Here is a 15,009-nt window from a genome sequence, read left to right as displayed (position 1 = left end):
GACACACTCTTTTGCATGTTTTCACACGCACTCACGCCAAACACAATTCAAGTCACATTAATTTTTTTAAACATCATCGTATCGGGCCGTCATGAAGTACCAGGAGCGGGAAAGTGTGTCTGTGTGTGTGTCCACCCAGATAGAGCACCGGTCCGGGGGCTCCGCCCCCCGCCCCCGCTCACTCGCTCAGAGACACAGTGAGATCAGAGCTTGTTCACGTGAAGCAGCCGCTCAGTCTGCTTCTTAAGACTGCTTCTTAACTATGGAAACAGTGAAAACACAGAGTTTCTCTGGTCTCAGCTGATCAGAGATCAGCGCCTCAGCTTCTTGATCAGAGCAGAAGCTGCAGTTGGATTCTATCGAGCTTCAGTATCTGTGTTCGCCTCCAGTCTGACCTGCTCTCGCTTTTTGTTTTAATATTTAGCCAACTAAAAAATATTTTTTTAAGCTATTAGACTGCAGCTATATGTTTTTATCTATTTCAAAATAGGGTACTTCTTATTTCATACATGTTCCACAAATATGGGGAGGAGTCAAATAGCCCTACAAAGTTCTGTGTTTAATTAAAAACAATTATGGAAAAAATAAATAAATGAAGGGACATTTAGAATAGATAAACAATTGCGAATAATTTGAGTTAACTATGACATAAATGCAATTAATCGTGATTAAATATTTTAATCGTTTGACAGCACAAATTTTAACATATAATATGTATATTGAAAGATCCATGTCTATTTATGTCTATTATTTTTTATGTTCCTTTCACTCAAATTTACCCATGGTTTGATGATTCCTGCTCCTCCTGCTGGGAGGAGCTGGTAGTATAAGTGCCAACTGTTGGCTCCTGGGCTCAGTGTTCATAGTCTATAAAGTGTGGCCTTCAGTAACAGTCTCTCTCTCCTTCTCTGCAGATACCCAGTTGGTTATGTTAGAGCCTTAGTTGTCTTCAGTTGCATTATTACCTTGGTTATTACACATTCGAAACTGTGAGGTACAGAGATATCCTTAATAAAATTATTCAGAACCTCAGACTGGGGTCACAGCTGAAAACCAAGGCAACATGGGAGTGGCTGAGGGACAATGTAACATCTCTGGAGAGACCTGAAAATGGCGGCCCATCAACGGTCCCCATCCAAGAGACTTGACTGGACCCAAAGTAATCTTCATTTGTTATGGGATATTGAGTGTAGACTGATGAAACAAAATTGAATCTGTGCAATTTCTAAATAAGGCTAAAACATAACCAAATGTGAGTTAAAATGAGTACGTTCTGAGAACACTGTATATTTCTTAGATTAGATCCCCCATTGAGCAGAGTTGACACAGGGAATCTTAAAGGCTGCGCGGGATCAGGTGTTTCAGCTATTGTAGTGGTTTACATGTCCTGACACTCATACAGGGAGGAAAGATGGGTAAAGAAGCAGCATCTCATGTACTAAGCCCCAATTACACTGTCAGAAGAGGAACCTGCTTTAGATGTCCCACCCTGTTCTTTATGGATCCAACAGCTTGAGGTGACACTGTCACAAAAATACTGTACACCGGTTGATTTAATAACCTCCTCACATAGTGATGATCTCTGAATGAGATGATCTACTCCTCACAATGATGCAGACACTTTAATGACACTGAACACGTTGTCAGGAGAGTTGGGAGAATTGATTGCCAGCGCAGCCTCACTACACTTTACAGCACAGTTAAAAACAGACAGCAGGTGTTTTGACCGAAGACGCCATTATACTATCAATCTGTGCTTTTGTGTGTGAGTCCCTTTGTGTCTGTACAGCACAGTAACATCACACTCACTAGACTAGACCCTGAGGTGATGAAGACACAAGAGCATCAATGACATCCACTCCAGTGAGGAGTTATAACTCAACCAGCTACTTCATATGACAAAGTGTGACAATTGCCATGCAGGCAAACACCTCCACTGACAGCTTAATTATCCTCATTACAGTAGGCGCCTCAACTTTAGGACAATGTAAGGGGTTACAAGTGTCTCGTGTTGCCGGCTCAATGGTTCCTGACATTTCAATGTGTTAAAAAGATCCTGCCCGATCAATTGTGGACATTGTGGAAGCATAATTGTTGCTCTAAGGCTGCAGCATTGAAGGAGGTTTATGTGGTAGTACTGTAGTTACCTATGGGTCTTTGTTACAAGGTGTCTGAAAAGGTCAAAGGGTGTGTCATGAGCTGCTGGTTTTCACAGCTGGAGAGGGTTCAACCTTGGTTCAAAGAGTACACCTCAGATGTGGGGTTGAACTGACCTGAGCTATGAACTATATCATTCACAGGATAAAAGTCTCATGTCAACTTTGTAGTGTGCGTCGGATTTTTGTGGCAGATACCATAATTGACAATTAAAAGACAGAATCCCTTAAAATTGGTTCTTTCCAGAAATGTGACCAATCAATGTTGAGAACAGGACATTTCACAGTCAGAGTAGAATTTCCACACTGCGGTTGAATGCCTTCATCAACCAGTGCAGTTTGTGTACATATTTCTACATACTTTTTTATCCAGATTTTTGTAAAGGTAACCTTTACCATTGACAACTGAAACCTGATCACTTTATCTTTGAGTCTCAGTGACGACTGATCAAAAGTTGAAGGAATTCCCTCAAGCAGTCTTGATATCACATTCAAGTGGCCAAAAACATGTTTTTTGAAGCCATTCATTTGATCACTGAAATCAAATCAATTTCTCAGTGAGTCCAGGTAATTTGTGCCCGATGTAATGAAATTCCCAAGGGCAGACCTAATATGTTGCATTAACATGAGGTAACTCTAACCTTGACCTTTGAACTTCAGGCACTACAATTTAATCAAAAATTAATCTTTAAGTGCAAGTGAAAGTTTGCACCAATTTTGAAGGCATCCCCTCAAGCTGACCTTAAAATATAAAACATAAACCTAATTTGTGAGGCCACTGTGACCTTGGCCTGTGACTACCAAAATCAAATGAGTTCATCTTTTGCTCCAATCGAAAGTTTGTAGCAAATGTGAAAGAATGTGCTTTGTGAGGAGACCGTGTCCATGACCCTGACCTTTGACCACTAAAATCTAGTTCTGGCCTGATATTTGCAGTGTGAACCTTGAACCATGTCTTTATCAATTGTATTCTACATGTGAACACCGAAGGAATGCCTAGCTTTACATATGTAGTATTTGCAAGAACGTGTGTGTGTGCATGTGTTCGTGTACATGCATATATCCTCACATTCTTGCCGTCCAGCAGCTCCTTGCAGCGTTCATTGCGGTTGGAATGAGGAGCCACTTCCGGGTGAACGCAGGTGTGATCTCTGCTGGATAATATGGTCATTGGCACATTGGAGTAAACAGTGCGTTTCAGCTCATGGGCGATCTGAGTTATCTGTTTGTGTGTCCGAGTGCCAAAGAAGATCTTAGGAATCTTCTTTTTGCCATCCTTGTCCTTCCCACTCCCTTTGGCTGAAGCACATGGGCACTGGGAGCAGGGTTCTGGGGCCTGGATGGAGACAAATAAACAGATGTGGTAGTTCATATCTAAGCTGAACAGTTGAGTCCTAGATCTTCGTGAATGGCATAATACCAGCAACTTGCATTTATGATAACACTGTGCAGTTTTAATGACTCTATAAAAAATGACAAACCGATGTTTGTGTCTTACCCAGGTAAACTTTAGCGTGCAGACTGCGGGAGCCAGAACTAACCACTGACCTGCCTATAAGTAGACGATAAGAACTATCTCTTGAGTTACAGCCACCTATATGGATATGTATGGCAGCTGTGACTCAAGAGGTCTGGCCGATCGTCTACTAAATGGAAGGTTGGTGGTTCAATCCCTGATACCTCCAGTCTGCATATAGCATTGTCCTTGGGAAAGATATTATGCTGTCTGCTTCTGTTGCACAACGTCACCCAGCTAGTAATGCAGTGCTTTGGTGCTCAAATTAAATCCATAGTAAAAATATAGAATAATAGTTAAGTTAAAGAATTTTCACATAACGTTCTTTAACTAGAAATACCTCCATGCAGTTGTACACCACTGCCATCCAGTCAAGTTAGAGGAGATAGGCTCACAATCACTGTTCCTGAGCTATGATATTGAATAATGGCCAGTGATATTGCTGATTTAATCTGTGTCAGTAAAATCACTTGTGTCAGATACTGCAACAGCCACGGTTCCACTGCACACTATCACTGCACAGAGTGCATTGTTTAATTAATGATAAGGCTGGCTGGCTGGCCATTTATGAGACATAACCAACAGTGGCATTTACTTATTCTTAAGGCCACTGTTAATACATTTTCAAACAATCAATCATTTGTACAACCGATGTGTATCAAAGCTTGGAATAAATTCAATCCCTCCCCCTCATTTAAACACAAATCGCAGAATGTTTGATGTATGCAAAAACACAAAGTTTTCATCTCCATTATCAGTTTTTGTATATATATTCTAAATATATATAATACATGTACTATATATATTTAGTACATACATCTTAATATAACATGCATCTACATAGCATACACAGCTTTACAATGCAGTATGAAAAAGAGCGCTACCAACTCATCATCATTACCCAGTGTCTCAATAAGCTTTTTGACAGACTGTGGAGAATGTTTTTGATATGCACATGGAGAAGCATAAAGAATTTGCATCATACACAAGGTGTCCTGTCTCCCTCTACAGCAAGTGACCTTTTCAGGGTCTGAAAGAGGATAGGCTACCATTGTGTTAGCTGGGAAAATGTAGCTGCTACATAATTAGCTGTCCAGTGACGTGGTGGATTTTTTTTCTCAAAGGTGAAGTGGAGCCAGCACCATTTATGAAACTGATCCTGCTTATGTGTTGTGCTCTTTTAAGTGGCGTACTCTTTGACCACTCAGTGCCTCACATACATCATAACAGGCTTCTCAAATCACGAAATTCAAATAGAATATAGGACAAACTGTCGAATATCCTTTGTATGTTTTAAAGTATAATATATAAGGTACTGAAGTGTAAAATAGATCAATTTTATTGATAGTAGTAGCAGCAGCAATGGAACTAGTACTAATATAAATATGCTGAATTGACAAATAAAATACACACACACATACACATATATCTATATATATTTTCAGTGAAATGGATGAATTAAGTTCTGATAACCGATTCCCTTTGTATCCTGCTCCTGGCCCACAAAATACCTGTAGTGCTCCTAAACTAACAAATTTCTCATCACAATAGTAAATGTGCATCTCAGACAGGGTCCAAATATAGTTTTTGGGCAAATTGAGCTGCTTCCCTCTGTTGAGTATAAAAGGGCTTGAACACTCCTTGCAGGTATATTTAGATTTATTTTGCTTTGTTGGTCTTATGAGGTTAGCAAATCATATACTAACTCAAATGTGCCATTTTACTTTCTAATTATGCGATGTGTAAATACAGTAGAGGAGACTGAAGATAAACCAGTGTTTTCTGACAACAACAGGTTGATGATCTCCAGCAAATGGAGATGGATCAATAGGCAAATACGGTCTCCACTGCATGGTAACAGACTTTTGTAAAAACACTTTGGCTAATTTTTCAGAGAATCAGAAAAAACAGTTTTTTCTTAATGATTAATTAACTTTATTCACAAGCTTAAAAAAGAGGCTCATCTCTAAATTTCTATAAAATCCCCTGAATGGTTCCACATAAGAATGATTGGTATGTGTTTTCATGCATCACAACTTATGATGGGGATCAGAGGGTAGCACTCCTAATAAAAGATGAGTAGCTCCGGTTACCAACGAGCCCAGATTTTCCACGCTTGTTTCCCCATCAAATATTACAATGTGTGGTGGAGTATCGGCCAGAGAGAAGCCTTAGAGAGCCATCTCTCAGAGTTAAGAGAGATAACGAGCCCTGAGCCCATGTGAAAAATAAACAGAGGTGCTGAAGGGCCCCAACACCAGTTCAAGTTACCTTTCTCCTCTGGAACAGTTACGCTTCACAGCCTGGGCCCTTGGCCCGATCACCTTACCTACTGCTGCCACATTAAATAGAGCCATCCAAATATCCTGCTCCAAGATGGCCAATAATTACTTATTCATTGGCAGGAGGGGAAGAAGGGGTGGGCAGGGGCAGAGTAGAAGAGCTTGCTGATGAATAGAGGCCCTTGTCAAAAGCTGCAGCAGGAAACAGCTGACACAAGAGTATCCTTTTACATACCTGCCTCCTGAGATGCCAGGACAACAAGGTTTCAAGCTTGGCCCCACAGCCCAGAGCAGACACCCCCTAGAAAGGAATGCAGATAACTGGCAAAAGGGGCAAACAGGACACCAGCTCGCAACAAGAATATAATGCTTCTTTCAGCACAGAACAATTTCACTGGTGTTACTCTTTGGGTGCCACCCGCAATGACAATGCCATTTATCTATCAAACAACACATTATGTGTGTGAAGTGTTTCCCTATTATCCAAGCATTTACAGGTACACTGTACAGTAAAGGTAAAGTTTCTTCCGGCTTACCTTATCGTGGTATACAGCTTTACTTATTAACTGTATGCTAAGTTTTGTCAAGCTTGTAAAAGTTTGTCAAGTTCCTTCAGGTATGACAGATTTCTTTGTTTACGCTGCCAGGTGTAAGTGTATGCAATGGCCATAGCTTTCTTGAATTGACAGAACAGAGGTCAGTGGTGTTACTGAACACCTCAGAAAATTCACAGGTAGGCTTCTGTTGCTATTCTCCCTGCCAACACCTGATAGATGGAAATCTCACACTCCGGGGGTCCAGTCAGAGGGCACAGAGGGGCCGCAGGCAGCGGATCACTTAGGTATCACTGGCGCCTCTTGCTGGACGCCAATTTGCTCCTCATTCCACAGCTTTCAAGGGCTTGGAATTCATTCCAATAAGGGTGTGCTTCAATAGCCAATACCTCAGAAGACATGATACCGAACACCCCTTCCTACCAATATGACCACACGGTGCTGGGAGGTACCACGGCAAATATCTGCCCTCCAAAGCACCTGTTTATCCCTCGGGCACAGTAACCAGCGGGTGAACCCCATTCAATATTTATCCCCGTGGCTTTCACAGATCAGCGGCCCAAGCGAGGCAAACCCTCTTAATTAAAACTGGAGCTTGCTTCAAAGGGCTCCATTCAGGCCGTCAGTCAGCACTCACAGGACAAAAGAGCCCGGGTTATGTAGCTGCAGGGAAACCAGAGACGGACGCGCTTTTTCGACTTCACTTTCCCTCCTCCTCTTTTTCCACCTCCCGTCATCCATAGATCTAAATCCAAGCAACACACCTGTGGCAGGTTTAGACGCAGTTGGGAAAGTTCCACCATTCCTGTGAACAGTAGTTTATGGTTCAACATGTACTGATTATGGGTAACCTGTTGGTGTCTGGAACCTGCTGAGAATTCAGGAACCTTGATTGTTCACCAGAAAGAGCATCTTAATACCTTAAGCAACAAAATGTTACTTGATGCACCTGCTTTGGTGCTTAGTGTAGCAACGGGTTGAAATGACATGCTAGACTTTCAACTTGCAGCTCAAAATAATTCATCATGATTGTTCTACCAAATCATCAACATTTTCCTGAGACCTTTCAAGTATTGGGGATACTTTCAGCAGTAAGTTAATGATCTCCAGCTAGTAAAGGGTACATTCTAGATTACAATACAGCAGTGCTGCAATAAATCTAGAGATGTTAATATTGTTAATTTGATTAACGGATCAACAGTTAACATATCAGCACCTACTTTGATAACTTATTAAGTGTTAAAAATATTTGTTCTTGTTTTAAATATGATAGTCAGTCTTGAAAAAGATGCCAATGAATAATCTGCATATGAAAGAAATACACATCACAACTGGTCCAGTCAAATCAAATTGTAAAAGCTGTGTGGAAAAACACAGACTGTTTTACATGTACTAACCTGTTTCTTAATGTGATAAAACAAAGTAAACTTTTTACAATAACAATGTATTTATAATCTTGGTATTATGTTCAAACAAGAATCTGTTTGAACAATGTATTTATAATCTTGGTATTATGTTCAAACAAGAATCTGTTTGTAGAAAATGAATGTTCAAATTTCTTATATTTCCAGCCTTTACATGCTTTTCTTTTCGTGGAGCGTAGCGCCACCCAGTGGTGGCAATGAATGATGATTCTGACCATATTGCTAACATGGTGAGTGACAGGGTGCAGCAGACTTTTTCACAAGGGCATTTTAACATCTTGTAGCAGCAAAAACACAGATAACAATAATAACGACTTTGTTCAAGTTAAATGTCTTGATAGTGGAGACGGAGGAACTTTTCAGAGCAGTCTTCTGGACATTTCACTGCAGGACAAGCCAAAGTGTAATTACTTTACATTAACAATATGCTTTAGTTCCATGTTAGTGCCTTGATGTTGTGCATGCTGGCTGAGATAAACAGCTCACTGAGACTCAATTATGAACACAATTATTTACACTTGCTTTTTAAGGTTTATTAAGTAATTTGATCTGTCAATAATATTGTATATTGAAGATGGTGTCCATATATATCTTCCATTCATATTTTAGTATTTCTTAACTAAATTACTCGTATTTGGTTAAATAGTCTAGGATCACGTGTTCCTGCTAGACGGAGTCTGGAATGTAGGTGCATGATGCCCATATATTTTTGATACAGCCCATATATTCAATCTTTTCAACTGTATCACATCAGCATTATCAAGGTTGGTCCACGGTATATTTAAGAAAGAAATACATGGACATTATTGCCCCCATGTGGCAGTTAACCTATGACTGGTGTAAGTGTGCTTTTCTGTCTGGAGTGCACTCACGCTGCATGATGAGGGTAAACCGGTCAGGGGGCTGTTTGGCTGTGTGGCCCAACTCGGCCCCGGAGGCTGGTTTTCTTGCTCCGGCTCATCATCTATGAAGATCACTCCCCTCTCCAGGCGCTTCCTCTTCCGGCTCTGAGGACACTTTACATTAATGAACTACACATTACTCAATATGTAAATTACAACCAGTACAAACCAGTCTTGCTGAAATGTACTTATTGACTTTTTGTCACTGTGATGCCAGTTAATTTGTCCTTCAACCTCTTGGATATAAAATACCATCATTTCATTATTCTATCTGTGATTTGTGAAGTCAACGACCTTGATCTTTGACAATTGAAATATAATTAGTTCATACTCGAGTCCTAATGAATATTTTTGTGCCATTAGACAATGTTTATTAAATACATATGCATATATATGAATTTACTGTATGTCATTGTCTGGCAGTAATATTGTGAATTGCATCTTGACTCACCTATATCTCGGTAACATTGTAACGGTGACCAACACATTGTGACAGTACTCCACTGTGAAATATCATCAATACAATTTTATCAAACTACTACAGGTATTACTTTTCCTTATTTGACACCACGAGGCAGAGAGTACATCCATATATCCTCCACATATATCAAAGTGAACTATGTAAAAATGTACAAAGGTATCTAAGAAGCATCGAGGATTACCTCTTGCTCAGCATCACGAAGGCGTTTCCTGTCTGGCTGGAAGTCATCGTCGTTGTTGCAGTCAGGAATCAGGGAAGACTGGAACTTCTCAGACAGGCGGGAGGCTATGGATTGTTTCTTGGGCTGTGGCTCCTTTGGTGACAGCACTATAACAATATAAAAATGTTTGGAACATATACAGTAACATAAATTAGCATGTGGGAGCAAACAGCTTAGATCTTATTTGTGTAGAAAAGGTCAAGTCAGGTCTGCTCTTAATTCTGATGATATAATATAAAACAGGCAAGAAAACTCAACCCCTCTGGTAAAAAGTCACTTTTAAAATATCAAAAAATTTTAAGCAGTGAAATACTTTTTTGGAAACAAAACCTAATTTTTATACTAACCTATAAATATACAGGGACTTTGTGAAATTAGAAATCTGGTACTTCTGAGTACTGGTGTAATGATTCATTGAATGATTCATCAAACTTGATATTTGAGATTCCACTGAGCTGACTCAACAATGGTAACAAAGCAGTGTGGAAGAACCAGTGGCTGCATTTTTCTTGTCTGTAATCCCTTGAGAACCCACACAGAATTATACACGGTTCCTCCTGTGACAGCTATGACTTTAATATGTGATTGCATTTTCCATTTATAGGATCACTATATTTTATTAACAGGATTATTGCAGCAATGTGTTGAGGTAAACTCACTGGTGTGATTCCCTGGATTCGCTAAAACACAGACATTCCCATCTCCAGTTATTTTATCTGAATGTTTCTGAACACAATTTCCAGAGATGTTGCTTCATCACAACATATGGCAATAGTGCAATATATAACTGCACACATCATGACAGAGGATAGTATCCATATATCTAAATGGTTCATGAGGAGATTTACACCCGTCAAAACATTCCTTTTTCAGTAAAACAGAAAAAAATTCGGTGTTTCTGATTTGACGATTAAACTGAGGACCAACAGACTTACAATGCTTAAGTTCCAGGACTGACAATACCTTCCTGGTTGAATGACAGAAAAAAAAGTCAAGAGAAACAAAGTACTGGGAGACCACTGGATGAACCTCTCACTATCTATTCAGAATGTTTACCCCCACTAGTTACTTTTTTCTACTCAGTGGAAATCCAAAGTGAACACAGGTTGAGGAAGATGTATTTGTGATGAACATGTTCAAATGGTACAACACACACAAGTGGGACAGAAAGAGACTTACAATGTGCAGGTGTGGGGGGCAGCCGCAGTGCAATCTTCTGATCTTTAAGTGGTGACACAGTGAGGTCCACAACAGCGGGTTTGACTTCTACTGTGGCCGACACTGGTGAAGGTCTGCTGTGGCACACACACTGGCAGTATGTGTTGACGTCGGGCTTCTTACAGGCGTCAGGGTTTTTATCGGACTGGTTCTTAGCGTCCACTGGGTTTCCACCTTCCTGCAGCTTAGCTGTCAACACATAATGGAAGACAGTTATAACAGTGACAATGAGTCTGTATATGGGGTCTGAATGTGAAATGGTAAAGTATTATTGATGTCAACGCCAAGATCATCTCTGCTTCACAGTCAGATTTTTTGTGACTAACTTGTTCCTGCTCACTTTCGTTAGAAGGAGGGGGAGTAAGCCTACACAGTTTGTAAACTTCAACACAATCGTTTTATTTTCTCGGTCCAAACACAGTGTACAGAGAAGGAAAACGACTTGCATGTGACTCAGTTTTGCAAGAGCTTCACTGTTTAACAGCTATCAAATTAATAAAACTAGAATGGTGCTCAGTAATATGTATATCTACGCAAAGGCCCAAAAGTCTCCTTAAATTGTACACACTTATAGATATCAGTTCCCTAAATATGCCATTTCTTCCATTAAGATCCATCAATTAATCCCTGAGAAATTGGTGACAATTATGAAAGTTATTTTGCCCCATGTCCCATCAAGTTTAATAGAAATCTGTTCTGAAAAAGAGACCAACAGGGGTGAAAACAAAACTTCCTTGGTGGAGGTGAAAACATGAGCATAGCGATATTGTAACGGAGGTTATTTACACTCAGTAATGAACATGCTACTGAAGTCCAAATAGTGTAGAAACTAAAGAGGAGTTTCAGCACATTGGGGTGTTTTCCAACTTTACATGATATTACCGTTTTATAGAGATTTTATATACATATATTTCCAAACAAGAAAACATATAGAAAGCAAAATATCTACAATGAGTCTACATGGTTTTTAAATAATCGACAGCTTTAAGATCAGAAAAACACCAACATAAAGTATACCATGTTATTACAAATACATAGCATACTTATATGGATAGTGGCGGGGGGGGGGGGACCATTGCATATGAAGCAATTTATAAAGAAAGAACACAGGGAAGTGCAAATCTGTGTAACTGATTTTCAACTTAAAAGCTTTGCCTTGGAGGATATTGAGACCTATCTTCTCTCAGGCTTACCTAACTGAGCCCGCTGCCAGCCCAGAGCAGAGCAGAGCAAGGCTAAGCTTTTTCCACTTCCTGTGGGACTCTCCAGCAAACAGTGATTCCCATAGTTCAGCCCTCGGACAATCTGCAGACAAGATACACACATTTACAGTCAGTTAAAACAGTCATTAAGTGCTAAATCTCTACATACCACACCACAATTTAAGGTGCGTCTAGTTTGTTTACCTCTGTGCACCTTCTCTATGCATTAAAGACAACACAGTTCAAAGCACAAATATGTAATCAATCCATATTAATAACAATCAGTTCCACAAATCTATGAATAGTACGTTTTGGTCAGATATTGTGGCAAACTAACAAAACAGTATATAATTCATTAAAGTGCTCAGGCTCAGCTTAAATTTGAGGAGCTCTGGCCCATTAGACTCAAACGCAAAAGGTGTTATTTTATTATGTCATCACTCAGCTTTATCTCCCTCCAGAGCCCAGTGATAGAGTTAAGTCTATTCTTGACATGACTCCAGGAAGAAAAGCCTGGATGGCAAAAGACTGTCCTCAGTTAAACCACAGTAAAACAGATGTGGTCTTGTATGGACCCCATTCCCATCCGGGGTATAGAGAATAATTTAGGGCCCCTCGCATCTTACATACCCAAGTTAAAAATCTTGGTGTCACCTTTGAGCCTGTGTTGACATTCCTTTCTCAACAACCTGAAGATACCTTCATCACATCATAACTTGATAATTACAATGCCCTCTTTTCCGACATTAGCTAGTCATCCCTGTTTAGCCCTCAAACAATCTCACCTGTACTTGGATCTCTACACTGGCTCCCAGTGAAGTACAGGATTCCATCAAATATTCTTTTTTTTTTTTTTTTAGAAGAGGCTTTAAATGGCCTTCCCCCAAAAAATTTCTAAGCTTCTCTTCCCCGGTTCCACCCGTACAAATCTCTGTGTAGTCTGAGAATGGTCCAAAGAGAAAAGGCACACAATATCCAATAGCCTAGCACCCTCCCCTGGGTCAAAGCTAACACTCCCCTGAAATAGAAAAATTAATTTAAAATAAAAAATCCCCATGCTGACTGTCTCGCTCTGCCTACCACAAATACTGGTTTAATTCAATCTTATTGGATCAGACATTTTTTAAGCATGCCCCTTTTTGTCACTGCTCTGTCTTTGTTTGTAGGTCTTCTATGCTTATCTATATGTGTAATCCACTGCCACTCTGTCACCTAGCTTTGTCACCTTAGATCATTAATAATAATAAAAAAAGAGATAAAGATACTCATTATTTTATAGATTCATATTATCAATGAATACATTGTTATATATTCAAGTCATTATTTTGAGAAGATGTGAGGCCCTCTTTAAATAATGCTTCAGTATCCAAATATGATAAAGAACCATGAATATTTTTGAGACGATTTTTCATTAAAAAGCACAGGTCCTTTTTTCCCCATCAGTGACAGATTGGGCTTCCACCTGTAGTTGAACACTTGACAGCCAGGGTGTGAAGCGGTTCAGAGTCGATAGCTGTTGCAGTGTCCTACAATGCCTAGTTTGCACAAATAGAATCAGGAGATTTGGAACTAAATAAACAAACTATATTTGATTTGTCAAGATAGTGTAAACACTGAATCCAGCCCAGGCCCAAGCACAGCTGCATTATAACTGCTGAGACCCAACTGTCCTACTAGCTTGACTGTGATTATAATAAAGGGCTGAAATGATCACAAACATAAACTGCACAAAAAGCCTTCATCACAAGAGGTTATAATAATGTCACATCATCTCCTACCTTCATTGCAGCTGAACAAATATGAAACACACTACAACTTGAATGAAAATCCAATGAAGATCTCTGAAACAGAAGCTGCACAGGTGAGTGGGGAGGGTGCTACTCACTGAATTCATCATGGCCAGCTGGGAAGGATAGGCCTTGCAGGGGAAGTTGATCTTCACCCCTCCAATGGTGTACTCCACTGGGGACTTCGCCATGTTCCTCTGCGTCACTCTGACGTGTCTGAACGAGCAGGAAACGTATCTGATAAACCTGGTATTAGCCTCCTAGCATCTGGACACGCACTGTTAGCAAAGCCCCGGTTAATAATCCATTGACTCTCGAGCTAATGTGGCTAAGATTTAAATCACAAACTGAAAGTTGAACAAATGTCACGGTGGGTGGTGTCTCCTGCTGTTGTCACCTACCTGGGGTTCGACACAGGTCACTCGTTAGCTTATTTCCTCCGCTTTACTTTAGGCACTGTTGACATCCATCTTAAACGGCTGCCACTGTAAACAAACACACGTCCTCTCAGTATCAACCACGAGCCGTGTCAGTCCACTCCTCCACTCATTTTCTTTCCCGCTCTCCAAATTCACATGATTACGCTTGACAGGAAGTGAGACCAGCGGTACTTCCTGCAGTGGCTTTCATGACAAAACCCCTTTTGTGAGAAATCGCAGGACATGTCGCTGTATGTGCTCTATGAAAATCCTTTGGATGTGTGTAGTCTTACACAGGAAGTATTACCAGGGTACAGAACAATACAAACACCGATGATAAGTAGCGATTATTACGTTTATATTTTGAAGCTTAGTGTGACAACCACAACTTGACTTTACGGAAGTAGTGTAGCGGAAGTAAACATCAGCATGGTCCCGGTCTTAAAGGAACATGCTGAGACAGTACCTGGGCATTCCCTGCTGTCACTAGTCGCAATGACTGCTGTGGAATCCTAGAGGAAATACCTCAGGGAACAGTTATGAAGCAGTGATGAGAAAAAGGGTTGTGTTTTATTGATTAGACTTGTAACTGGTATGTTCTAGGTATCAGATAATCCAAAATTCATTTGATATTCCAAAACGAAGTCACATGATCTACCCAAAGTGGATGAGAACATTACTAAAGTATTTTTTAGACTTTTCAAGCCTCAACAGATTGATCCGATTAATAGAAAGACATGGTTTGGTTTCTGTCTCATATTCTACAAACAGTGCCTTTAAGTTCATCTGCCTTATCGGTTAGTATAATTCACATTAAGCTAGAGTGCCTCAGACCAAAAAATACCATA

The 15,009-nt window shown here is 40.1% G+C and overlaps 1 protein-coding gene across 1 annotated transcript in view; it reads right to left on the bottom strand.

Annotated features, from left to right (window-relative positions):
* Nucleotides 1-14,540, bottom strand: part of brip1 (BRCA1 interacting helicase 1) — a 44,688-nt gene extending 30,148 nt beyond the window's left edge. Inside the window, 7 exon segments of the mRNA XM_053423656.1 lie at nt 3,226-3,492; nt 8,805-8,948; nt 9,497-9,642; nt 10,715-10,942; nt 11,947-12,058; nt 13,841-13,958; nt 14,144-14,540. Of these exon segments, the coding sequence (XP_053279631.1) occupies nt 3,226-3,492; nt 8,805-8,948; nt 9,497-9,642; nt 10,715-10,942; nt 11,947-12,058; nt 13,841-13,933 (990 nt within the window). The 5' untranslated portion in view covers nt 13,934-13,958; nt 14,144-14,540.
* Between the last annotated feature and the right edge of the window lie 469 nt (nt 14,541-15,009).

The sequence above is a fragment of the Pleuronectes platessa genome, chromosome 5, assembly GCF_947347685.1.
Source record: "Pleuronectes platessa chromosome 5, fPlePla1.1, whole genome shotgun sequence".
Lineage (NCBI taxonomy): Eukaryota > Metazoa > Chordata > Actinopteri > Pleuronectiformes > Pleuronectidae > Pleuronectes > Pleuronectes platessa.
Note: the sequence above shows the minus strand (reverse complement) of the source record. Positions and strands in the feature narration are given on the sequence as shown.